The sequence below is a fragment of the Schistocerca americana genome, chromosome 6 (assembly GCF_021461395.2).
Source record: "Schistocerca americana isolate TAMUIC-IGC-003095 chromosome 6, iqSchAmer2.1, whole genome shotgun sequence".
Lineage (NCBI taxonomy): Eukaryota > Metazoa > Arthropoda > Insecta > Orthoptera > Acrididae > Schistocerca > Schistocerca americana.
In genome coordinates this window covers 586,246,590-586,273,625 of record NC_060124.1, presented here as the reverse complement: position 1 = coordinate 586,273,625, position 27,036 = coordinate 586,246,590, and the positions used below count along the sequence as shown (strand labels likewise).

Sequence of the window (27,036 nt, the reverse complement as noted above, 5' to 3'; positions counted from 1 at the left end):
AATGGCTTCTTCCATTTGCACTATTGTAGTATGTAAGTTTCAATGTTTTCTGGAGGACTCACTGCAATCGCTGTTGAAGATGAAGATACCAGATACCGTTCCACCTGGACTACACTTAACAAATAAAAAGCATGTGCCTCAACACAGGTTCGAACCATCGACCTCCTGCGTGCTAACCCAAAACCCTATCCACTGCACCAACTGTACATCACAACTATTGTGTGCTGGTAGAGGTAGTTGCAATATATATGGTTACAGTGTTGCCATATTGCCACTCTTTAACGTCCTTTTTCTGTCGGACGTACTTGCCGCATGAAATTCTGTGAAAGACATTTTTTTATCGCTGGCATGTGAGGAGTCTAGCTGCGAAGCCCAAATGCGCGAATTTCGCATCACCCTGTACTGGGATTTCATCACAATATTTTCTACACGAATCACATGGATACTGGATCTAGAATCACAGCTTTCCACACATCCAAGCAAATAAACACAACAAAACGAAGCTGTCATTAAGTATCTCTCGATAATAGATTAAATCTTAGAAAAACGTCAAAACAGTATGCCGGATGCTGTTAATGATATTATGTATTAGGGAAAAAAAAAACAGTGTTAAAAATTTCGAAGTGACAGGTCCATTGTCAGATGACTGTTCACGTTTGCTGTATGTGTGCTGTATGTGTGATGTTCATTGATTGTGGCGAAACTTCCTTGCAGTGGTCTTGCCTTTCGCCAAAAACCGGTGCAAGAAACGACTATTTCATTTTAAGTCAATGTAACAATAAATTATGAAGGTACAGTAGTCAATGAATAATGCCCTGCAATTTATTCTAACTACAGAGCTACAGTTCTGTGACAAGATCAGTCAACAGTTCTTTTACACGTTCCACACTGAGGTGACAAAAGTCACGGAATGGCGGCGTGCACATATATACAGGCGGCAGTGCGTCGGTGGAGCTGTCTTTTGTACTCAGGTGACTCGTGTGAGAAAGGTGCCAGGCGTGATTACCTCCGCACGACGAGAATTAACAACCTTTGAACACAGACTGGTAGTTGAAACTAAACCCGTGGTGATTCCAATTTGAAATCACTAGAGAATTCAGTATTCCGAGACCCACAGCGTCGAGAGTGTGCCGAGAATACCACATTTCAGGCATTACCTCTCACCACGGACAGTGCAGTGGCCGACAGCTTTCGCTTAACGACCGAGAGCAGCGACGTTTACGTTGGGTTGTCAGTGCTAGCAGACAAGCAACACTACGTGAAATAACAGCCGAAATCCGCGTGTGACGTACGATGAACGTATCTGTTAGGAGACTGCGACGAAATATGGCGTCATTGGGCTATCGACATCGCCTGCAGCACCTTTCCAGGGCGCGTGACCATATCTTTTGCACCCTAGAAGAATGGGAAACGGAGGCCTGGTCAGATGAGTCCCAGTTTCAGTTGGTAACAGCTGCTAGTAGGGTTGGAGTGTGGCACAGAGCTCACGAAGCCGTGGACACAAGTTGTCAAGAAGACACTGTGCGAGCTGGTTGTGGCTCCATAATGGTGTGCGTTGTGCTGACATGGAAGGACTGGGTTCTCTGGTCCAACTGGATCGATAGTTGACTGGAAATGGTATGTTCGGCTACTTGGAGACCATTTGCAGCCAAACCATTCGTGGACTTTATGTTCCAGACAACGATGGAATTTTTAAGGACAACAATGCGCCATGTCACCGGACCAATATTGTTCGCGATTGGTTTGTAGAACTTTCTGCACAGTTCGAGCGCAGTATTTCGCCACCCAGATCAACCGACGTGAATCCCATCGAACATTTATGGGACGTAATCGAGGGGTCAGTTCGTGCACAGCATCCTGTACCGGCAACGCTTTAGCAATTACAGGCGGCTATAGAGGAAGCAGGGCTCGATATTTCTGCGGGGGAATTCCAACGACTTCTTGAATCCATGCTACGTCCAACTGCTGCTGTACATCGGACAGCAGGCTCGACATGATATTAGGAGGCATCACATGACTTATGTAACCTCAGTGTGTTTCCGTCACATTTTAAGGTCGTATGCTAGTGTTGTGTAAGAGTAAGTATTCCCTGTTGGTAAAAGGTCTTGTCCTGTGTTCGTAGCCATGCTTTCACTGCATGAATTATGCTGTCATCTTCTTCAAAGCGTGACCTATGTAGAAAACCCTTAAGGGGCCCAAACTGATTAAATTCTGAGGACGCCACGTCTGGGTAGTATGGTGGATGAGGCAGTAATGTCGTGCCCAATTTGGCGATGTGTTCCTGGGTTCTGAGACTTGTGTGTGGTCACGCAAGGTTGTGCTGGAGTAAGATTTGGTTGGATTCTTGTCAGACGGAACATGTCGACAACGATTCTCGAGTTTGCCCAGAGTCTTCAGATATGTGTCTGAATTAATACTTGACCTTTTGGCAAGCCATCCACGACTGTTAGAGCATTGCTGTCTCAAAAGTCCCTCATCATGATGTTACCACCAGAGGGATCTGCCTCGAATTTGTCCTTTTTTTGTGACAGCTGGCGTCTCACTCCAGTGACTGCCTTTTTGTTTCCAGTCGAAAGTGATGCACCCAGGTTTCGTCACTTGTAACGATTCGTGTACAAAGGCCTCTCCATCGGCCTGATACTGCTCCAGCAGTTCTGACGACTTGGCTTTCCTTACATTCTTGTGGCCTGTTGTGGAACCCCTGCCGACCACATCTTTGAGTACCCAGGAGTCTCAATTATTGCACACGCACTTCCAGTACTCAGCATTAGCAGCAGAGTTAGTTGTCAGGTTGTGGTGTGCCAGTCTTTGCGATTCACCACGTGGGGAGCAGAGGTTGTAACATGACGTTCCGAAAGTTTCGACCATGGAGCTGAGCTGCTGCAGTAACGCAAAATTAATTCGGTCCTTATCTTAGGAATTTCTTTATGTTATTATAATTCATTCTTAGGTCCATCTTCTACAAAAATAGCTGTTTTCTCTTAGATATTTTTTGCGGTTTTCCACCACCCCTTTGCGAGATTTTCGCCACAATCAGCGAACACCACATGTACACCGTAAATTAACTTCATAGTGAACAACCATCTGATGATGAACCTATAGATTCGAAACCGCTGCCAATGCTGTTTGCTTCTAATGAATAACATGTTACCAGCGGCTGGTTGCTGTTTTTTGCTTTACTGTAAGAATTAACCGGTACGAAAAGGAGTCGCATGTGTTCAGATCCGGAAGCTATGGCGGCCAATCGATGCCCATGCCAGTGGCCTCTGGAACCCTCAGAGCCAGAATGCGGTCCTCAAAGTGCTCGTCCAGGACATCAAACACTCTACTGCTTCTATGGGGTCGAGCTCCGTCTTGCATGAACCACATCTTGCCGAAGTCAGGGACACTTTGGATAACAGGGATGAAATCATCTTCCAAAACCTTCACGTACCGTTCGGTGGTCACCATGCTATCCGAGAATATCACACCGATTATTCCGTGACTGGAGATTGCACGCCACACGTCACTCATTGAGGATGAAGAGACTTATCGATCGCGAAATGTGGATCCTCAGTCCCGATACGCGCCAATTTTCGATATTGACGAACCAATTGAAATGAAGCTGGGCCTCGTCGCTAAACGAAACCATACATGCGCATACTAATTCCCATCATGCCTCGCGGCCAACCGTGCAGTTTGAACGTCTTAACGCAAACCGTTCAGAGGTTATGACGTTTTCATTTCACATAGTTCAATAATTGTTACCCAGCAGCTCTGTTCAATATGCAAACCAATGTAAAATAAATTGACAATAATCGCTCATTTCACAAAAGTAACAATATTTATGCAGAAGTGGGATACGAAATAAGCCCAGTGAAGATAGCACTAAGCTAGTGGAACATTTCAGGATGAAAACAAAACTACAAAGATGTCTCGCGTAATGTGGAATATTCCTCTGTAACTGGCAATCATGATTTTCCCAAGAGCAAAAACGCGAATTCTCAAACTGTGGGAACTGTAGTGGTCGTGATAAAGCGTTAAGCCCTCGGCACATGGGGCGGAGCAGCTAACGCCGACGTGCACTGCACGCACACAGGATGTTCAGCATCACGAGAGACAGTGTCGTCGCCACCAAGGGCGAACTGGTTAACGCGAATTTGTAGTCTCAGCGCTTACGGTGGAGTTGTCAGCTTTATTTGGCTCGCGAACGATGTAGTTTTTTCAGGAAAATAGACGCACGTAAAATTTCTATGTCACCCCTATTAAAACGTACATCTCCTCTCTTGTCTATATGCTAGTCGTGTGTTCTGTCTGTGGTATACAAAAGTAAAAACTTCAATATTCGTGAACATGTAATAAGAGAAAAAGGAAAGATACAAGTCTCGGTCAGTGGGAACATCAGCTTACAAAAGTTCACTAAATCGAACAGACTCGCTCCTGATAGAGAACTCACTTATATTTACATAACATTAACTATTACAGAAATGAGTTCTATCAGTTTCGTAAGAAAGTCCAGCAGCCTTTTGGAAAATCTTGAATGTGAAGAAAAGATAACTGGATGCAACAGGTCTCGAATCCTATACCGACCTAATTGGTGCAGCAACATGGTGCCTCTTCACATTAGGCTGGGCTGTAGTTTCGCTATGAAAGACTGGCTCTTGTGTTATAGTCTTCTACAGTCTGTGATCGCCGATATGTTGTCAATTTACAGTTAATTGTAACAAATCCCAACAAGAACGACAGGTTTTTCATAAATGTTTAATGGGCAGTTAACTCAAAACACTTTACTCTTATGACGCAGTAACAACTAAATACGGGAATTCTTTAATCATCGACATGATGTTTGCCTTAGTGTTATTACTACAAATCGTATCAATAACGATTCGTTCTCGAGACAATGTGCTGATGCTTAGAAACAGCATACACTACTAGCCATTAAAATTGCTACACCACGAAGATGACGTGCTACAGACGCGAAATTTAACCGACAGGATGAAGATGCTGTGACATGCAAATGATTAACTTTTCAGAGCATTCACACAAGGTTGGCGCCGGTGGCGACACCTACAACGTGCTGACATGAGGAAAGTTTCCAACCGATTTATCATGCACAAACAGCAGTTGAGCGGCTTTGCCTGGTGAAACGTTGTTGTGATGCCTTGTGTAAGGAGGAGAAATGTGTACCATCACGTTTCCGACTTTGATAAAGGTCAGATTGTAGTCTATCCCGATTGCGGTTTATCGTATCGCGACATTACTTCTCGCGTTGGTCGAGGTCCAATGACTGTTAGCAGAATATGGAATCGGTGGGTTCAGGAGGATAATACGGAACGCCGTGCTGGATCCCAACGGCCTCGTATCACTAGCAGTGGAGATGACAGGCATCTTATCCGCATGGCTGTAACGGATCGTGCAGCCACGTCTCGATCCCTGAGTCAACAGATGGGGACGTTTGCAGGACAACAACCATCTGCACAAACAGTTGGACGACGTTTACAGCGGAATGGACTATCAGCTCGGAGACCATAGCTGCGGTTGCCCTTGACGCTGCATCACAGACAGGAGCGCCTGCGATGGTGTACTCAACGACGAATCTGGGTGCACGAATGGCGAAATGTCGTTTTTTTCGGATGGATCCAGGTCCTGTTTATGGCATCATGATGGTCGTATCCGTGTTTGGCGACATCACGGTGAACGCACATTGGAAGCGTGTATTCGTCATCGCCATACTGGCTTATCACCCGGCGTGATGGTATAGGGTGCTATTGGTTACACGTCTCGCTCACCCCTTGTTCGCATTGACGACATTTTGAACAGTGGACGTTACATTTCAGATGTGTTACGACCCGTGCTCTACCCTTCATTCGATCTTTGCGAAACCCTACAATTTCATCAGGATAATGCACGACCGCATGTTGCAGGTCCTGTACGGCCGTTTCTGGATACAGAAAATGTTCGACTGCTGCCCTGGCCAGCACATTCTCCAGTTCTCTCACCAATTGAAAACGTCTGGATAATGGTGGCCGAGCAACTGGCTCGTCACAATATGCCAGTCACTACTCTTGATGAAGTGTGGTATCGTTTTGAACCTGCGTGCGCAGCTGTACCTGTACACGCCATCCAAGCTCTGTTTCACTCAATTCCCATGTGTATCAAGGCCGTTATTACGGCCAGAGGTGGTTGTTCTGGGTACTGATTTCTCAGGATCTATGCACCCAAATTGCGTGAAAATGTAATCGCATGTCAGTTCTAGTATAGTATATTTATCCAATGAATACCCGTTTATCATCTGCATTTCTTCTTGGTGTAGCAATTTTAATGGCCAGTAGTGTATATTCGTGGGGTGTAAGGTGTAACACAAAACTCACTGAAGATGGGCTTCTATTGAACAAGTTCAGTAAGGCATCTCGCTTTCCGTGGGCCTCAGACTTTCTATCTGCGACGCAGGGAGTGTTCTCGCTTCCCACCGGTTCTACTTTATGTGCCACATTGGAAAATGGCAGAGAAGTTATTTTATGTTTCACGCGAAGAAATGGCTGCTCGACGTGAAACAGTAGGAAATTGTATAGTCTTGTACTGCAAGGAAGCAAGGGAGAGGATGTTGTTATGGGTAGCCAGGATCATTTCTCTACAACACAAATGCACACGTGGATTAATACTGTTCTTTATTTACATGACCAGTTACTTAACTTGAATAGAGTCCATGTGTTGTGGTACAAGCTCATCAGTAAGAGTCCCCTTTCAAACAATATCGGTAATCTTGCTATTACAAACTTCATCCTCGGTATAGTCACTAAACCGGTCGCTATGTTCTGTGGCAGCCTGTGACGTGAACTGAGCCCGCTCGGCGAGGAATGACAGACGCCAAACTCGAATGAGTGAGTCCGTGACGGCGATCTAAATACAGGCTGTGCAGAGGGCATTGGCGGCGTGTTGCTTGTGCGTGTGTCTCTGGCCTCTCTCGCGATAGGCGCGCTCGATCCGGCGGCTACTGTCGATCTTTGCACCACATCTTTGCCGACTGGTGTGCTGGCGACATCTTACGCCAGGACGGAAATGACATCACAAAACTCGTAGAGCGCCAAGTAAAAGTTAGCTGACTCATCCCTTGTGTCAACGGCTTAACACCTCGACATTCTAGAGGATGGAACAATTCTGTTTCTGTCTCATCAAACACCGACATCAGCACTCTTTCACCAAAGTCCAAGAATCCATCTCGGTTGCATGAGAGGGAGCAGGAATGTGCTAAAGAAGTGGTGAACCCATCATATTTACAGCGTTTGATTTACACTACTGGCCATTAAAATTGCTACACAAAGAAGAAATGCAGATGATAAACGGGTATTCATTGGACAAATGTATTATACTAGAACTGACATGTGATTACAATTTTCACGTAATTTAGGTGGATAGATCCTGATACATCAGTACCCAGAACAACCACATTTGGCTGTAATAACGGCCTTGATACGCATGGATATTGAGTGAAACAGAGCTTGGATGGCATGTACACGTACAGCTGCCCACGCAGCTTCAACACGATACCGCAGTTCATCAAGAGTAGTGATTGGCGTATTGTGCCGAGCCAGTTGCTCGGCCACCATTGACCAGACGTTTTCAGTTGGTGAGAGATTTGGAGAATGTGCTGGCCAGGGCATCAGTCGAACATTTTCTGTATCGAGAAAGGCCCGTACAGGACCTGCAACATGCGGTCGTGCATTATCCTGCTGAAATGTAGGGTTTCGCCGGGATCGAATGAAGGGTAGAGCCACGGGTCGTAACACATCTGAAATGTGACGTCCACTGTTGAAAGTGCCGTCAATGCGAACCAGAGGTGACCGAGACATGTAGCCAATGGCACCATATACCATCACACTGGGTGATACACCAGTATCGATGACGAATACATTCTTCGCATGTGCGTTCACCGCGAAGTCGCCAAACGTGGATGCGACCATCATGATGCTGTAAACAGAACCTGGATTCATCCGAAAAAAAATGACGTTTTAACATTCGTGCACCCAGGTTCGTCGTTGAGTACACCATCGCAGGCGCTCCTATCTGTGATGCAGCGTCAAGGGTAACCGCAGCCATGGTCACCAAGCTGATAGTCCATGCTGCTGCAAACGTCATCGAACTGTTCGTGCAGATGGTTGATGTCTTGCAAACGTCCCCATCTGTTGACTCAGGGATCGAGACGTGGCTGCACGATCCGTTACAGCAATGGGGATAAGATGCCTGTCATCTCGACTGCTAGTGATACGAGGCCGTTGGGATGCAGCACGGCGTTCCGTATTACCCTCCTGAACCCACCGATTCCATATTCTGCTAACAGTCATTGGATCTCGACCAACGCTTGCAGCAATATCGCTATACGATAAACCGCAATCGCGATAGGCTACATTCCGAACCTTCTCAAAGTCGGGAACGTGATGGTACGCTTTTCTCCTCCTTACACGAGGCATCACAACAACGTTTCACCAGGCAACGCCGGTGAACTGCTGTTTGTGTATGAGAAATCGGTTGGAAAATTTCCTCATGTCAGCACGTTGTAGGTGTCGCCACCGGCGCCAACCTTGTGTGAATGCTCTGAAAAGCTAATCATTTGCATATCGGAGCATCTTCTTCCTGTCGGTTAAATTTCGCGTCTGTGGCACGTCATCTTCGTGGTGTAGCAATGTTAATGGCCAGTAGTGTAGACATCCTGTGAACGTCGCCACGTTACGCTTCCGGACCGCTTTCTGCCCGCAGCGTACCTGCGCTCGGGCCGCTTCTGGGTGCTGGTGGTGGACTGGGGCGCGCTCGGCCGCCCCCCCTGCTACCCGGCCGCCGTGCACAACCTGCGGACCGCCGCCAGCTGCCTGGCGCGCCAGCTGTCCGCGCTGCGCCAGCTCGCCGGACTGGCGCCAGCAGCCTGCGTCGGCCACTCGCTGGGAGCACACCTCTGCGGCCTGCTGGCGCGACAGCTGCGCTTCCGCCTGCCCTCCATCATCGGTGAGTGCTCACGTCACGCACACCACGACGCAGCTGCGAGAGCGAAACAAAGGAGTAATGCGGGCGGGTAGTGACGACACTCGTCCGCTGCGACGGGCGCTTGTGGTACTTCATTTAGTTTTCTCCCACCGTACCCAGCGTTCAAATAGCTTACGGAGCTGCATCTGAACAGTGTCCTCTACAACCGACGATGCTTCGCGAGGTGAACATTTAGACTCTCACAAGGGAAACTCACATCGTAACCCCCCCCCCCCCCCTCCCCCCTCAGATTCAGTGGTAAGAGGGCCCAGTCGATAGTCCGTCGAAAACTGAACACAGGTCAAGCATGAAAACAGGAAGAAGGCGTACTGAACTGTGGAAAAAAATAGAAACAGTGAACGGTTCAAGAACAAGAAGTGCAAGAAAGAGCAATCTTCATCAGCAACGGCGTCGTGGGTAAGCGATCGTAGTACTGGACTGACAAACGCTGCCGGCACGGTAGCCAGCGTGTTCGGTCAGAGGGTTAGCTGACGTCTGCAATAGGAAAACTGAGTGAACGGATCAACGAGGAACCTGAACGGCTGTCATCCGACATCCGCACCGAACAAATTCCAGGGAAAAGAAAAAAAAACGGCACTGGCCGTGTTCAGAACTCCCATCTGCCATTAACATTTTTTCCCACAACATTATGAACTGTCCGTCCGATCATTGAAATGTTTGTTCTCTTTCTGTAGTCTTGGCAGTGGACATACTAAACATGGGTTACAGAACACGAGTAATATGGTAAGAATACGTTGCCGTCGCAAGTAAATGTGATGAATAGTGAGAGCAGGCGAGATACCAGATAGACGACTCACAGAAATAATTTCATTCTACACTCCTGGAAGTGGAAAAAAGAATACATTGACACCGGTGTGTCAGACCCACTATACTTGCTCCGGACACTGCGAGAGGGCTGTACAAGCAATGATCACACGCACGGCACAGCGGACACACCAGGAACCGCGGTGTTGGCCGTCGAATGGCGCTAGCTGCGCAGCATTTATGCACCGCCGCCGTCAGTGTCAGCCAGTTTGCCGTGGCATACGGAGCTCCATCGCAGTCTTTAACACCGGTAGCATGCCGCGACAGCGTGGACGTGAACCGTATGTGCAGTTGACGGACTTTGAGCGAGGGCGTATAGTGGGCATGCGGGAGGCCGGGTGGACGTACCGCCGAATTGCTCAACACGTGGGGCGTGAGGTCTCCACAGTACATCGATGTTGTCGCCAGTGGTCGGCGGAAGGTGCACGTGCCCGTCGACCTGGGACCGGACCGCAGCGACGCACGGATGCACGCCAAGACCGTAGGATCCTACGCAGTGCCGTAGGGGACCGCACCGCCACTTCCCAGCAAATTAGGGACACTGTTGCTCCTGGGGTATCGGCGAGGACCATTCGCAACCGTCTCCATGAAGCTGGGCTACGGTCCCGCACACCGTTAGGCCGTCTTCCGCTCGCGCCCCGACATCGTGCAGCCCGCCTCCAGTGGCGTCGCGACAGGCGTGAATGGAGGGACGAATGGAGACGTGTCGTCTTCAGCGATGAGAGTCGCTTCTGCCTTGGTGCCAATGATGGTCGTATGCGTGTTTGGCGCCGTGCAGGTGAGCGCCACAATCAGGACTGCATACGACCGAGGCACACAGGGCCAACACCCGGCATCATGGTGTGGGGAGCGATCTCCTACACTGGCCGTACACCACTGGTGATCGTCGAGGGGACACTGAATAGTGCACGGTACATCCAAACCGTCATCGAACCCATCGTTCTACCATTCCTAGACCGGCAAGGGAACTTGCTGTTCCAACAGGACAATGCACGTCCGCATGTATCCCGTGCCACCCAACGTGCTCTAGAAGGTGTAAGTCAACTACCCTGGCCAGCAAGATCTCCGGATCTGTCCCCCATTGAGCATGTTTGGGACTGGATGAAGCGTCGTCTCACGCGGTCTGCACGTCCAGCACGAACGCTGGTCCAACTGAGGCGCCAGGTGGAAATGGCATGGCAAGCCGTTCCACAGGACTACATCCAGCATCTCTACGATCGTCTCCATGGGAGAATAGCAGCCTGCATTGCTGCGAAAGGTGGATATACACTGTACTAGTGCCGACATTGTGCATGCTCTGTTGCCTGTGTCTATGTGCCTGTGGTTCTGTCAGTGTGATCATGTGATGTATCTGACCCCAGAAATGTGTCAATAAAGTTTCCCCTTCCTGGGACAATGAATTCACGGTGTTCTTATTTCAATTTCCAGGAGTGTAGAAACATCCCCCAGGCTGTGGCTAAGCCATGTCTCCGCAATATCCTTTCTTCCAGGAGTGCTAAATCTGCAAGGTTCGCAGGAGAGCTTCTGTGAAGTTTGGAAGGTAGGAGACGAGGTACTGCCGGAATTAAAGCTGTGAGGACGGGGCGTGATTCGTGCTTGGGCACCTCAGTCGGTAGAGCGCTTGCCCGCGAAAAGCAAAGGTCCCGAGTTCGAGTCTCGGTCCGGCACACAGTTTTAATCTGCCAGGAAGTCCCAAATAAACGGGTTTGAACTATGTTACAAAAAAAGGAATTCAAGAGTCAAGACTTCCAAAATGGAACGCAACTCCAAGAACATTAAAAATATATGTTTTGGCAGACCACAGAGAAACTGCGTGATTGTGAAACTGTTGCGTTCATTTGTGGCAGCTTATGTGACAAACTATTATCTCTTCATCGTTTCCTTGGGAGTGACCAAATTCACATTCATACGAACACGTATATCGGGCAAGGAGGCATACCTAACTCACTTACCAGTCGTGTACAAATTAGGTGTGCCGATGAAGAGATTCCTGTCATATGACACACGTACTCCGTCGCTAATACCGGGTATGCCACACCAGTTGTGTTTACCGGTGGAGGATTCGGTTGACTCGTCGCCTTGTAATCAAACGTTTGCGATTCCCATTCGAAAGCCACTTCCCATCGTCTGCTAATAGAGTAGTTCTGGAGAATAAATTCTCATTATAGAGCCCTACCTTACATATAGCTGTTGCAAACGGACGTTACACCACGACACAAACACAAATTTGAATACAGCGAACAGCGAAAAAAAAAAAAAAAATTGGCCCGAGGGAGCTATAGCCCGCCCAGTTTGCACTCCAATAGGATGACCAATTAACCACGACACCGTGGCTCTTCTACGCCGCTCAATGTTGTACTTGTTGAACTGGGACCGTTCACTATTTCCACTTTGCTTTCGTTTCACTGCTCAGTACACCTTCTTCCTGTTTTCATGCTTGATATAAAAATGGTTCAAATGGCTCTGAGCACTATGGGACTTAACATCTGAGGTCATCAGTGCCCTAGAACTTAGAACTACTTAAACCTAACTAACCTAAGGACATCAAACACATTCATGCCCGAGGCAGGATTCGAACCTCCGACCGTAACGGTCGTGCGGCTCCAGACTGAAGCGCCTAGAACTGCTCGGCCACAACAGCTGGCATGCTTGATCTATGTTCAATTTTTGACGGGCTGTCCGATGCGCCCTCTTACACAAATCCGAGGGGTATGTAGTGGGGCGTTTCCCTTGTCATTAGGCGGGGCTGCGTCGAGGAGCAAACCAGACGATAGGGCACGCGCGCAAGCCCACACACACACACACACACACACACACACAGACCCACACGCGCGCGCGCGCGAGCGCACAGTGCCACCACACAACCAAAGATAAATACCTTCAGACGTCCAATATTTTGTTATTTGGCCTCATCACAGCGAGAATTTGCACAGGATTTTAGCACATATCAGTTCAATGCACCCCAATAATCAATTGCTGTCAAGGTCGGCCTTCTCTTCCTTAATGTGTTGACCAGGAGAAAGGATGACACGCCGTACGTAGCCAGCTAACACTGATTTGTGTTTTAAGGCTGATTCTTCCTACCATCCACTTCAATGTAAAGAGGTACTTTGTACCTTAGTTCATAGGTCCCATTCAGGACTATTCTATCACTATTTAATTACTTGCACATGTCGTTTCTTCCACAGTTTTGTTCGTATAAGTGGCTCCTCAAATAATGTCGCTTCTCGTTTGAGAGTACCACGCTGAATATGCCCAGTTCTTAGCAGTTCATTTTACAAGTTACCTTCCTCAGAGATGAGTAATTTGTAACGTCTTCCATAGTAACTTTATGTACGACGGTTGCCCAGAATGTAATGCAGCACATTTTTCTTTCTCAACCTAAAACAATGCTACGAATGCGAAACATTACGTATGTGTTATTTGAACTGTTTAAGAAGGGAGATAAATATCAAATTTCCGTCCAATTTCACTTTCGCCGGAATTCTAAAAAATTTTAGAAAAGATAATGTACAATCGGCTTTATAACCGTCTTATCACAAATAACATACTGCCAAAGTCACGGTTCGAGTTTATAAAGGGTTCTGATATTGAGAAGGCTATCTACACTTACAGTGAAAATGTACATAATTCATTAGACAAAAAATTGCAGCCGACTGGTATATTTTGTGACCTGTCAAAGGCATCTGATTGTGTAAATCACAATATCCTTTTAAGGAAATTAGAATATTATGGTGTAACAGGAAATGGTGCAAAATGGTTCAAATCTTGTATCTCTGGCAGGAAACAAAGGGTGTTATTAGGAAAGAGACATGTATTAAGATATCAGCAATGATCCAACTGGGAACTAATTACATGTTGGGTCCCACAAGGTTCTATCTCAGGGCCCTTACTTTTTCTTGTGTATATCAATGACCCTTCATCAGTAACATTACCAAATGGTAAGTTTGTTTTGTTTGCCGATGATACAAACATTGCAATAAATAGCAAATAAAGTGTAGTCTTAGAAAGATCGGCTAATAAAATATTTATGGACATTAATCACTGGTTCCTTATCCAATTCTTTGTCACTAAACTTCAAAAAAATACAGTACATGCAGTTCAGAACTTGTTAGGGGTGTCTGACGAGAATATGCGTAACATTCGATGACAAGCAGATAGAAGAAGTGGGTGGTGTTAAATTCTTGGGATTACAGGTTGATAATAAATTCAACTGGGAGGAGCACACCACACAACTGCTGAAGCGTCTTCACAAATGTGTATTTGCAGTGCGAATTCTGTCAGACTTATGGGATATAAAAATGAAAAATCTGGCATACTATGCTTACTTTTATACCATAATTTCATATGGGATTATATTTTGGGGTAATTCACGAAGTCAATCTAAAGTTTACCGGGCAGAAAAATGTGCGATAAGAGTTATATGTGGTGTGAACTCAAGAACATCCTGCAGAAGTCTGTTCAGGGAACTAGGGATACTAACTACTGCTTCCCAATATATTTATTCCTAAATGAAATTTGTCATTAAATATATATCACGTTTTCCAACCAACAGCTCAATTTATGGGATCAATACTAGAAATAAGGATAATCTTCATAAGGATTTAAAGTCACTTACTCTTGTACAAAAAGGTGTGCATTATTCAGGAACACACATTTACAATAACTTGCCAGCAGCCATAGAAAGCTTAACAACCAATGAAATTCAGTTTAAGAGAAGCGTAAAGGATTTATTGTTGGCCAATTGCTCCTACTCCACTAATGAATTTCTCAGTAGAACCAACTGATTTGTGTGTCGGTGTGCGTGTGTGTGCGTGTGTGTGTGTGTGTGTGTGTGTGTGTGTGTGTGTGTAAGTACAATCTAACTTCCGCACCATTTCAGTGCAGTAATGTGTTCATTGTAAATAAGTATTGTAGTAGTTCTATTATATGTTTATTACCTTATAAATAAATAAAAAACTTTTTTTAAATTTTAAATTCGGTGCATTAATGCGATCATAGTAAATGAGTGTTTGTAAAATGATTCTTTCATACAGTTTTCATTTTAAAAAGTGACGATCATTCTACTTGGGACCTGTGGAAGATACATTAGCTTGTTTGTTTCCGTTGTTGTTTTTCTGAGATGTTCTACGTCCTGGAGGACGTCTCCTGAGCGAGCGCGCCAACTTTGCGTCACTGCCGACATATAGCCTAGTTGCGCGACAATTTGAAAATGGCGTCTGTAGGTGATGTACATTACAAGCAATGTTCCGTCACTGAATTTCTCACTGCAGAGAAAGAAATTGCGAGGAATATTCACAGACGCTTGTGCAAAGTCTAGTATGGAGCATCTGCTTTCGACAGAAGCACAGTTACCGCTGGGCACGGAGGGTGAGGTCATCAGAAGGCGGTTCGGCGGAGCGCCAAGATCTGCAGCGGTCGGGGAGGCCAGCCACGGCTGCCACACCTGACGTGCTGCAGCGAGCTCCCGCCTGTTTGCGCCATTAAAGGATGCCATTCGTGGAAAACATTTTGAGGAGGATTCACGCAGTGAAACACCGGCTCCGCCACCTGGACAAGGGAAAAGAATGGCAGCTAACTCTAAATATAGATAAATGTAAATTAATGCAGATGAATAGGGAAAAGAATCCCGTAGTGTTTTGAATACTCCATTAGTGGTGTAGCGCTTGACACAGTCACGTCGATTAAATATTTGGTCGTAACATTGCAGAGCGATATGAAGCGGGACAAGCGTGTAATGGCAGTTGTGGGGAAGGCGGGTAGTCGTCTTCGGTTCATTGGTAGAATTTTGGGAAGATGTGGTTCATCTGTAAAGGAGACCGCTTATAAAACACTAATACGACCTATTCTTGAGTACTGCTCGAGCGCTTGGGATCCCTTTCAGGTCGGATTGAGGGAGGACAGAGAAGGAATTCAGAGGCGTGCTGCTAGATTTGTTACTGGTAGGTTTGATCATCAAGCGAGTGTTACGGAAATACTTCAGGAACTCGGGTGGGAGTCTCTAGAGGAAAGGAGGCGTTCTTTTCGTGAATCGCTACTGAGGAAACTTAGAGAACCAGCATTTGAGGCTGACTGCAGTACAATTTTACTGCCGCCAACTTGTATGTCGCGGATAGGCCACAAAGATACGATAAGAGAGATTAGAGCTCGTACAGAGGCATATACGCAGTCATTTTTCCCTCGTTCTGTTTGGGAGTGGAACAGGGAGAGAAGGTGCTAGTTGTGGTATGAGGTACCCTCCGCCACGGACCGCATGGTGGATTGCGGTATATGTTTATAGATGCAGGGTTGGTACCGACAGGGCATATACGCCCTTGTTTCGCGCTGGAGGAAGGCCATAGAATAGGATGGAGGTTACGTGGGAAAATAGGGTGTGTAGATACATCATTTTTCGTGTGTGTAACTCTCATTATGTTCAATGATTCTTGAAGAAAAAATGCGGTGCATTACTTTCTGGGCAACCCTTGCACGGCTCCCTCGACATTTTTCCAACAAGACTCACACACAGCCGTTACTTCTCTCGTTTCTACTATTTTTCAACAGTCTACCTCATTTACATCGACATTCCACACCCACAGTTAATTCTGACAGCCCTTTACAATAACTTTGTGTATCACCCCATTAACCAGTGCAACAAACGCCATTACTCGTCTCCCTCCTCAACTGTCCTTCAATTGTCAACAATTTCCTGTCTCTTGATTTTACATTGCCTTCGCTAACAGCAGCGCCTCTCCTGCTCTCGTGACCATATAGATCGAACCCTAGACGACTCGAAACTCGTGGTCTGGTCAGATCATTCCCGAATTCAATTGGTAAGAGCTGTTGGTAGGTTTCGACTGTCGCGCAGACTCCACGGAGCCATGGATCCAGGTCGTCAACACGGCACTGTGCAAGATAGTGGTGGCTCAATAATGGTAGACTGTGTTTACATGGAATGGACTGGGTCCTCTGGATGTTCGGCCACTCATCTTCATGTTCCCAAACAATGATGGAATTCTTATGGACGACAGTGAGTCATGTCAGCAGGCCACAAATGTTGGCGATTCATTTGAAGAACAGTCTGAACAGTTCAAGCGAATGATCTGGCCACATTGATCGCTCGACATGAACACCGTAAAACGTTTATGGGACATAATCGAGAGGTCAGTTCGTGCACAAAATCCTGCACCGCCAAAAGTTTTGCATTTATGGACGACTATAGAGGCCTATCTCACTAGGGGTAAGATAGATACTGCCTACAGGAAAATTAAAGAGACCTTTGGAGAAAAGAGAGCCACTTGTATGAATATCAAGAGCTCAGATGGAAACCCAGATCTAAGCAAAGAAGGGAAAGCAGAAAGGTGGAAGCAGTAGATAGAGGATCTATACAAGGGCGATGTACTTGAGGACAATATTATGGAAATGAAAGAGGATGTAGATGAAGATGAAATGGGAGATACGATACTGTGTGAAGAGTTTGGCAGAGCACTGAAAGACGTGAGTCGAAACAAGGCCCCGGGAGTAGACAACATTCCATTGGAACTACTGACGGCCTTGGGAGAGCCAGTCCTGACAAAACTCTACCATCTGGTGAGCAAGATGTATGAAACAGGCGAAATACCCACAGACTTCAAGAAGAATATAATAATTCCAATCTCAAAGAAAGCAGGTGTTGACAGATGTGAAAATTACCGAACTATCGGTTTAATAAGTCACAGCTGCAAAATACTAAAGCGAATTCTTAACAGACGAATGGTAAACTGGTAGAAGCCGACCTCGGGGAAGATCAATTTGGATGCCGTCGGAACGTTGGAACACATGAGGCAATACTGACCTTACGACTTATCTTAGAAGAAAGACTAAGGAAAGTGAAACCTACGTTTCTAGCATTTGTAGACTTAGAGAAAGCTTTTGATAATGTTGACTGAAAAACTCTCTTTCAAATTCTAAAGGTGGTTCAAATGGTTCAAATGGCTCTGAGCGCTATGGGACTTAAGATCTGTGGTCATCAATCCCCTAGAACTTAGAACTACTTAAACCTAGCAAACCTAAGGACATCACACACATCCATGCCCGAGGCAGGATTCGAACCTGCGACCGTAGCAGTCGCGCGGTTCCGGACTGAGCGCCTAGAACCGCTAGACCACCGCGGCCGGCTTCTAGAGGTGGCAGGGGTAAAATACAGGGAGCGAAAGGCTATTTACAATTTGTACAGAAACCAGATGGCAGTTATAAGAGTCGAGGTGCATGAAAGGGAAGCAGTGGTTGGGAAGGGAGTGAGACGGGGTTGTAGCCTTTCCTCGATGTTATTCAATCTGTATATTGAGCAAGCAATAAAGGAAACAAAAGAAAAATTCGGAGTAGGTATTAAAATGCAAGGAGAAGAAATAAAAACTTTGAGGTTCGCCGATGACATTATAATTCTGTCAGAGACAGCAAAGAACTTGGAAGAGCAGTTGAACGGAATGGACAGTGTCTTGAAAGGAGGATATAAGATGAACATCAACGAAAGCAAAACGAGGATAATGGAATGTAGTCGAATTAAGTCGGGTGATGCTGAGGGAATTAGATTAGGAAGTGAGACACTTAAATTAGTAAAGGAGTTTTGCTATTTGGGGAGCAAAATAACTGATGATGGTCGAAGTAGAGAAGGTATAATGACAAGGAATGCGTTTCTGAAGAAGAGAAATTTGTTAACATCGAGTATAGATTTAAGTGTCAGGAAGTCGTTTCTGAAAGTATTTGTATGGAGTGTAGCCATGTATGGAAGTGAAACATGGACGATAAATAGTTTGGACAAGAAGAGAATAGAAGCTTTCGAAATGTGGTGATACAGAAGAACGTTGAAGATTAGGTGGGTAGATCACGTAACTAATGAGGAGGTATTGAATAGGGTTGGGGAGAAGACAAGTTTGTGACACAACTTGTCTAGAAGAAGGGATCGGTTGGTAGGACATGTTCTGAGGCATCAAGGATCACCAATTAAGTATTGGAGGGCAGTGTGGAGGGTAAAAATCGTAGAGGGAGACCAAGAGATGAATACACTAAGCAGATTCAGAAGGATGTAGGTTGCAGTAGGTACTGGGAGATGAAGTAGCTTGCACAGCAAAGAGTAGCACCGAGAGCTGCATCAAACCAGTCTCTGGACTGAAACGACAACAACGTAGAGGCAGCATGGCTCAATATTTCTGCAGGGGACTTCTAACGCCATGCCGGGTCGATTTGCTGCACTAGATTGGGGGAAAAGCGGTCCGACACTCTGTTAGGTGGAATCCCATGAGTTTTGTCGCATCGGTGGTTGTCATTACATAATACGGCTGAGAAACGCAGTGCGACGACCGCTGTGGTAGGCGGCAGGAAGTTAGACGAACGGCCGATGCGGGTCGCCAGATACGGGCCACGCTCCTTCACTGACGGCGCCGCCGCTTGCGTTACCGAACGCCTCACGTCGCGGGCCGCGTTGTGTTGTGAGCGCTGCGTGTTGCTGTCCGCGGCGTAGCTCAGCGGCTGGTGGTCCCCGTGTCGAGCGGAGAGCCTGGGACACCGTTAGGCGGGAATCTCGAATTTTTCTGGGTCAGAGGTTGTTTTTCCCCAGTGGAGGGAGAAGTGACTTTGATAGGCTGTCTCATTATTTTGAATTAATGCAGCTCAAGTATTTTCTGATCTTCCACTCCAAAATTAGAATTTTTTTCCATTTTCACCAATAGCAAGCTGGCTGTATTTCACACAATTTTCCCCGGAAATGGAATTATTTATGATTTAATCATTGTCCTCAGACTAAAAACCCATCTGTCAGTTTTGCGCCTTCGACAACGTCAGCATCACAGCAGCTCGCTGTGTCCCTGGCACCCGACGAGCCACACACGTGCCCCTCTGGTTGTGCTGAATGGTGAGCACATCAGGCAGCTCAGCATTCCTTTGCCAGGCACACGGGCTTGGCGACCCCAGGGTTCCTGAGCTGGGGACCGGTTCAGTGCTTCAATTCCCTGCAACTGTGAGCTCTGAGCACGCTTTAGCGGCTGCCGAACGGCAGACCAGTGGAACGTTGTGTGTCACATGGAACAGGGATTTTGACATACTCACCCGGATTGCGAGGATGGTCAGAACCTCTATGAAAAATCCCTCATTCTCAAGGTGTGGTGCGCCAGTCGTTAGTGGGCAACTTCTGAGGGAGCTGCCGCACCTTAGTTCTATAGGGTTTACCCAGGAAAATGGGGCTCTGTTCAAATGCTTTAGACCAGGGGTCTCCAAACTACGGCCCGCGAGGTCCGGCAAACCGGCCCGCGTTAGCTGGCCGGACACCCCCGGTATCCGGCCCGCCAAATATCTGAGGTGGTACATATACTGCCAACAATTGAGTTTCGCGGCCTATCACGCCCAATACACCGAGACATTGGCTCTGCTACTCGCTACAAGACTACATAACTAAACTTATTGTTGCGCCGCTTGAAATAACAATGCGTTGACATACTCTACCTCTGTTACGTCTTGCAGTAATAGCGTTGCTAACAATGATTTGGAGATTTCGTTAACTTTGCAGGACACTTTCGTGAAGAATGCGCAGTGACATACTTTTTTGTCGGTGAAATTCGCCAGAGTAAAATACGCCAGAATTTCGGTAAGGTACGTCCACCAATCAAAATTATGTAATTAAATAAAAATCGTACTTCGTTTCAGTGCTAGTTATTCCCACAACCTTAGATTTTTGCGATTTCATCTTTCCTTTAGCCTTACATTACGGTGATCGTGGAGTGCTAGGGTGCTTTAATCCCACTAGGTAGATCTTGGCCCTTATGACTTCGTGGAGGAGTCAATGTGGCCCGCGGACTAAAAAGTTTGAAGACCCCTGCTTTAGAAGACCCGAAGCGGTGTGAAGTTGGATTGCAAAATCCACACATCAGTTCACTTACTTGATCTGCACAGCCGATCTTCTTCTCTGGCTTGCCGGCTCCGTCGATCTCCAAAACCTTCTTCTCCGAAGAATACTGCTGGTTACAGGAATTTATAAGACTCTCTCTCTACTATTGAAATAATTTAGTACTCGAAGAATACTTTTCGTTGGGTCTTGGTATATTTCAACTTCCACAAATAACATATTCACCATTTCTCGTGTTAATATTCCAATGTTTACAAGTCAACCGATTCGTCTCGCGTTAGGCTCTATAAAATCTACAATAAAATTGTTTTAACAACCACATAATTTATGAACATGTCTTGCTGCTAGCAAGCCGAACACATAAAGTACTTAGAAGTCTAGATCCTGTTGTTCATTTTTCTTTAACAATAATCACAGTCAATAAAACAGCAAAGAATACTACATAATTACTCCTTGTTCTTTCATCACGGCTTCTGTTGCGCTCGCGGCAAACCCATTGTCGGCGTCGTTCGACCGTCACGCTTACATAACAAACTTCCAACCTGCACAGAGAAACAGGTGGCGTGGTAGGTACGCTTCCACACTCCCACTTGTACTTAAAATATCGTGTGTTCGAGACGGTAGAAGGACGAGTGGTTCTAGAATCTACGCGGAAATTCTCGAAGCACTACACTGTTTGGATGGAGCTCATTTCCCGACCTGCTCACAGCACCGATGGGCAACGCTCGACCTTAAACTCAACTCCCAGCGGAATGGATGAACTGCTAGTGAATATCAGCATCAAATGTAGAAAGAGGGCTCTTGTAGCCAGTCATCCTGACTGAGAAAATAATTAAGAGACTTTTGTTTCTAGTGAAAGAATGCGTGCTGCTAGTCACAATGTGTTTTCAATAGATAAGAGGAAACAGGGCAGCTTTGAGAAAGTTTCGCCCTTTTGCATTCAAAAAGGTTTAGAGGGCACTGTTGGCACTTTAAAATCAGCCAAGCGTTTGCGAAATGGAACGCTCTTGGTTGAAACTTCTAGTTTCCAGCAAGTGACGAACCTCTGCAAAGATAAATTCCTCGGGAAATATGCTATCGAAACGGAGTCCACAACATCATGAACTACGGTAAAGGTGTTGTGTCATGTGTGGGTTTCGAAAGCATAATTGACAAAGTGCAATCAAGAAGGTACTGTCGGAATGCAAAACGTCATGAAACGGGTGGGTGAGGACCTGGTAAAATCTGACTCCTTCATCCTTACTCCCAGGTTTTCTTGGCATAAGCGTCCGGCCATGTTCCCAACCCAATGTGCTGTTTTAAATGCCATCGGTTTCGGCACACCACTCTCGAATGCAAGGAAGAAGCCACGGTAAGACCGCCTGTGCAGGTGTCATTTGTTCATCTTCTCCGAAATTGCTCTGGAGGCCTTGTCTGGAGTAGAAAGAGGAAAGAAAGATACAGGACCTTAAAAGAACAAAGTGCATCCCATGTGACGTGTCCAAAAACATCTCTATGGCCATGCAGCCTCCCACATTCAATACATCTTTCGTCAGAGCTCTTAAAAAACCTCTTCCAACAGCCGAATGCATCTACATAAACGGAGGTGTCCATTGTGAGCACTATTATGTGCGTTTGCCAGTGCACTTGCAAAACTGCAGTTATTTTATAACTCGTAGCGCCCCCACCCCCTCCACCCGTCCTTTCAGCGTCATAAAAAAGTCACGACTGCCGTCATTGCGGAGCTCCTGGTACCTCCAAAGGCAGAGTCTAGTAAACAGTCCAGTAATGCCTCTACCGCTACTCCGGTAGTTTCCACCTAGCATTCCCAACCCAATAAAGAAAACGGGAAGCAGAAACTGCAGGCAAAAACAGGTAGCAAACAGTCACTCCATGTCGTCGTCGTTCAATCTGATGGTTCTTGTGACTGTCCTTTGAAGTCAATGAAATGTGAAGTCGCCTGCAGCAACCATCTCACCACAAAACTGCACCTCCACCCTTTCCGGGCTCCCCACCCTGGCAGAGACACAGGGTGAAACTCCAACCCCCATGATAAATGGCTCCCACACAACAGGGGAATATAAATGGGTTCACAGTTCTTGTAGAGGAGCTGACACTCCTAACAAAGGCACATCCCCTGTTTTTGTGTTTACAAACTCATTTTAAAGCCACTGACACCCCTGTGCTGTTGACCCATGCTGTCTCCCGCAAGTGTGACGTGACTGATGAAAGGGCCACGCACACCACCTCTCTCTCCTTGGTTACTGATCTAGAAGCAGTAGCTGTTGAAGTTCATGTGCGTGAAAAGATCACCCTCTGTTCACTGTGTTCACATCCACAGGATGCGATAGACTCTGAGGCTCTCACTGGCCTTATAAGACAACCCACCAATCCATTTCTCCTAATGCCCATGATGTAAGAGGGTGAGTCAAATGAAAACCTTAAATTTGTAATAACAAATCGAAATTTCTGGTCGTTATCCTGTAAGTTGGTAAGAGTGCTACAAACAGCACGCAGAAAGGCCTGTAGGTGGCAGCATAGTGCAGATGCACATCTACCGTCGCAGTATCACTGTAAAGATGGCCTCCGCACTTGCGACTTGCACCACGGAAGAACAGCGTTCTGTTATTCGGTTTTTGCGTAGTGAAGGTGTGAAACCTATTGAAATTCATCGACGAATGAAGGTTCAGTACGGTGATGCGTGTTTGTCACAGCAGCAAGTCTACGAATGGAGTAGGAAGTTCGCAAATGGTGTGACTTCAGTGGAAGATGCTCCTCGTCCAGGTTAGGCATAACGAGTTGTGATTCCACAGAACATTGCAGCAGTTGAAGCCATAGTGAAGGAAAACTTCCGAGTTACAATGAATAACTTTGCACCATGTTTACAGATTAGTCATGGGTCAGCACACCATATTGTGCTTGATGTGCTCCAGTTTCACAGAGTGTCTGCAAGATGGGTGCCACGGCAGCTGACTCCTGATATGAGAGAACGACGTGTTGATGCTCGTGAAGAACTTCTTCGGCGCTTTGAACGAGAAGGTGATGGCTTCCTTGCAAGAATCGTTACTGGGGACGAAACCTGGGTTAACTCCCACCAACCGGAAACGAAGAGAGCGAGCAAGGAATGGCGCCATTCCTCATCACCAAAGCCGAAGAAGTTTCGAACAGAACCATCAGCAGGGAAGGTTATACTGACTCTCTTTTGGGACGAAAAGGGCGCCATTTTGGAGCATTACATGTCTAGAGGGACCACTGTCACCAGTGCATCCTACACAGATCTCCTAAAAAAATCATCTGCGGATTGCAATCAAATCAAAGCGACGTGGATTGCAGTCAGCAAGTGTCCTTTTGCAACGTGACATGCAAGGCCCCACGCTGCCCTTGCAACAATCACAGACCTGCATTTTGAGTGTCTTCCTCATCCACCATACTCACCAGGCCTTGCCCCAAGTAATTTCCATATGTTCGGACCACTCAAAGACACAATGGGAGGAAAGAAGTTCCGTTCTGATGAAGAGGTACGCCACGCGGTGCATGAGTGGTTGCGCGGACTACCAAAAGAATTTTTTCCTAAAGGAATTTATGCACTTTGTAAGCGCTGGAGGACTTGCATTGAGCGTGGGGAAGATTATGTTGAAAAGTATTACAGCTTTATACCATTTCTGCACAATAAATAATATTTTTAAGAAAATATTTAAGGTTTTCGTTTGACTCACCCTCGTATTATGTTTCTTGAACTCAGCTTGCCCTAGCCGTCGAGTCTTGGAGAGTCTCATGACGTCTCAGGAGCTATCCATCCTCAACAAAGCAATCCCACTCGTTTCTCATTTGCTGCTGGACTGCCCTCAGCAATCGTCCTTTCTTTCTGCGCCCTCGGAGGCTCTGCTCAGTGGGAAGTCACTGATGATCTTCAATCTAGTGACTATTTCACACAGTGGATCGTCCTACCAAACGAAGCATTATTAGTAAGGAAACCGCCGAAATAGATGGTGAGCAGAGCCAGCTGGATACTGTTCAGCCATCTGGCTGTGTTTGAACACTGAGGCAGTGTCCAGGAATTGGTGGACCACATCATACTATTGATCCACCATGCCGCTGACTCATCCATCCCAGTGTCCTCACATCATCTTAGAACGCAATTTAAATGGACCTACGAGTGCTGCTCACCAATTTCGGTCGGGCGAGTGGCTTTATGACGTTTTAAATGCCACCCAATAGCAGAAAACCTTGCACCCTTTCGAATCACGAGAGTCAAAGTTTGACACGTAATTAAGAAGAACAAGAAAAGGTGATGTTTAACATTCCTGGACTCGACCAAGTCTGGGAAACTATCAGAAGGATTTCCGATCAATGCAGCTGTTCGCTAATAGCAGCATTACTGAAAGAGGGGCGTCTCCAAGCAGTGCCCAGAGACACCGCCCAGACGATGGCAGAGCTTTTTGCAAAGATTACTGACGATGCCAGCTGAGGTCCGGCATTTCGCCGCTACCATGCGACTGTAGAGAGGGGCAAGTTGTACTTCACATCCAACAATTCTGAGTCTTACAGCTGCGCTTCCTCCATGTGGGAGGTGGCTTCGGCTCTATCTGAGGTTCGTGATATTGCACACGGTCACGACCAAATCCAGTACAGTAAGTTTCGACGTTTGCAAGCAGTGTCAAATTTAATGTGGGATACAGACCAGTTTCCCAGCTCGTGGGAAGATGCAATTTTGATAGCTCTCCTCAAGCCAGGGACGGACCGATGATGTCCCTGTACTTAGTGGAGCGTCTTCCAAACGAGCTCTGTAGCAAAGACCCTGGAGCCAATGGTTAACCGTCGTCTCGTCTGGTTGTTAGAGACCAGGCAACCCTACAGCCGTTCTCAGTGTGGATTCCGGAGATTTCGATCCATTTTCGACAACGTTACCCTACTAGAGGCGGCTATTCAGCAGGCCTTCCTTCGTAAACATCGCGGTATCGGTATATTCTTTGACATCAGTAAAGCGCACAGCAGTGCTTGGAGACCCAGTATTTTAGAGCAGCTCCACTAACGGGGCTTTCGGACAACCTCCCCATAGGTCTTTCCTATAAGCGCTTTTTTCTGTCCCTAGTTGTTGACGTGCTATCACATCATTTTGAGCAGGATATTCTTTAGGAAAGTGTTTTAAGTGTTATGCTCTTTGCCACAACGATAAACAGTATCACATGTGCGGCAAGGAGCTCTGTATAATGCTCCTTATTTGTGGACGATTTTGCACTTCTCTGTTCCACCTGCAGCGTTGCAACAGTGACTCTTCAGCTGAGTGTAAAGGGTAGAGGAGTGGGCTGTAAATACAGGTTTTCTGTGGATATGTGTTGTGTGTGTGTGTGTGTGTGTGTGTGTGTGTGTGTGTGTGTGTGTGTGCTACAAGGCCAGGAGTCTGATGGAATGGTTCGAGGAACACAGTGGCCTATTTCAGTTGATATGCCGGCTCCCATCTCGCGAGATCTGCACTCGATCGAAGTCATCTGGGATGTGATTGAGCGTAGCATCAGAGCTCATCGTCCACCTCCTTAGAATTTGTGGAAAGTAGATGACTTGTGTGTGCAGATGTGGTGCCAACTTCCTCCAGCGACTTACTAAGGTCTCATTGCTTCCATGCCACAACCCATTGGCACTGTTATCCGTGCCAAAGATGGAATCCGGCTGTTAGGTACGTGGTCGTCATGTTCTAGCTAGTCAGCGTGTGTGCCCCTCACTGAACCGCAAAGCGCAGCGTTTGATTTTCCCAGTGCACTTGCCGCCTCACTGACGGCCAATACTGCGCGCTCCAGGCTTGAGCAGTCACAGTCGTTCCTAGACACAACCCATTACGTCCACAGCTTTGTGTCTTTTTAGTTTACTGAATAATTATAATACCTATTGTCTTCTTCCTGCGTCTTCTTCCCGCTTGTTTGCAAGGCACGTTTTGCTCTTGCGAGAGGTTTCGTTCGGGTGCTGATGAGCGGCAGCGAGGTTTAACCTTTTCGGGGAGGGGGGGGGGGGGGGGGGGAAGGGGTGTAGGTCTGTGCAGCGGTGTGGAGAGTCGTACAGAGCTGTGGGTGGTGACGTTTAGGCAAAGGTCTGCGTGTGATTCCCTTCGTAAAATCGTAAACCTTCTGGAGTCTTGCGTATCAAAGTGTGCAAGAAAGGCAGAGAGAGAAACAGAGAGAAGTCGTATGGAGCTGTTGGGTGGGGTTGATCCAGATGTCGGACTAGAAAGGGTTTTCTTCGTGTGCACACCATGGTTCCTGTGTTCGTGGTATGTGGAAAAACTGAACCTGTCAATGCCACCAGTCTGACTTCCTCCATGGTGCCATAAAAATAACGGAAATAAGGTTCTCATCAACGTCCAAGATGCTTAAAACAAGTACCACAACAGT

The 27,036-nt window shown here is 46.7% G+C and overlaps 1 protein-coding gene across 1 annotated transcript in view; it reads left to right on the top strand.

Annotated features, from left to right (window-relative positions):
- Positions 1-27,036, top strand: part of LOC124620301 — a 170,557-nt gene that overhangs the window by 72,830 nt on the left and 70,691 nt on the right. The window contains exon 5 of the mRNA XM_047146973.1: positions 8,734-8,976. Coding sequence (XP_047002929.1) covers positions 8,734-8,976 — 243 coding nt within the window. The remainder of the gene's footprint in view (positions 1-8,733; positions 8,977-27,036) is intronic.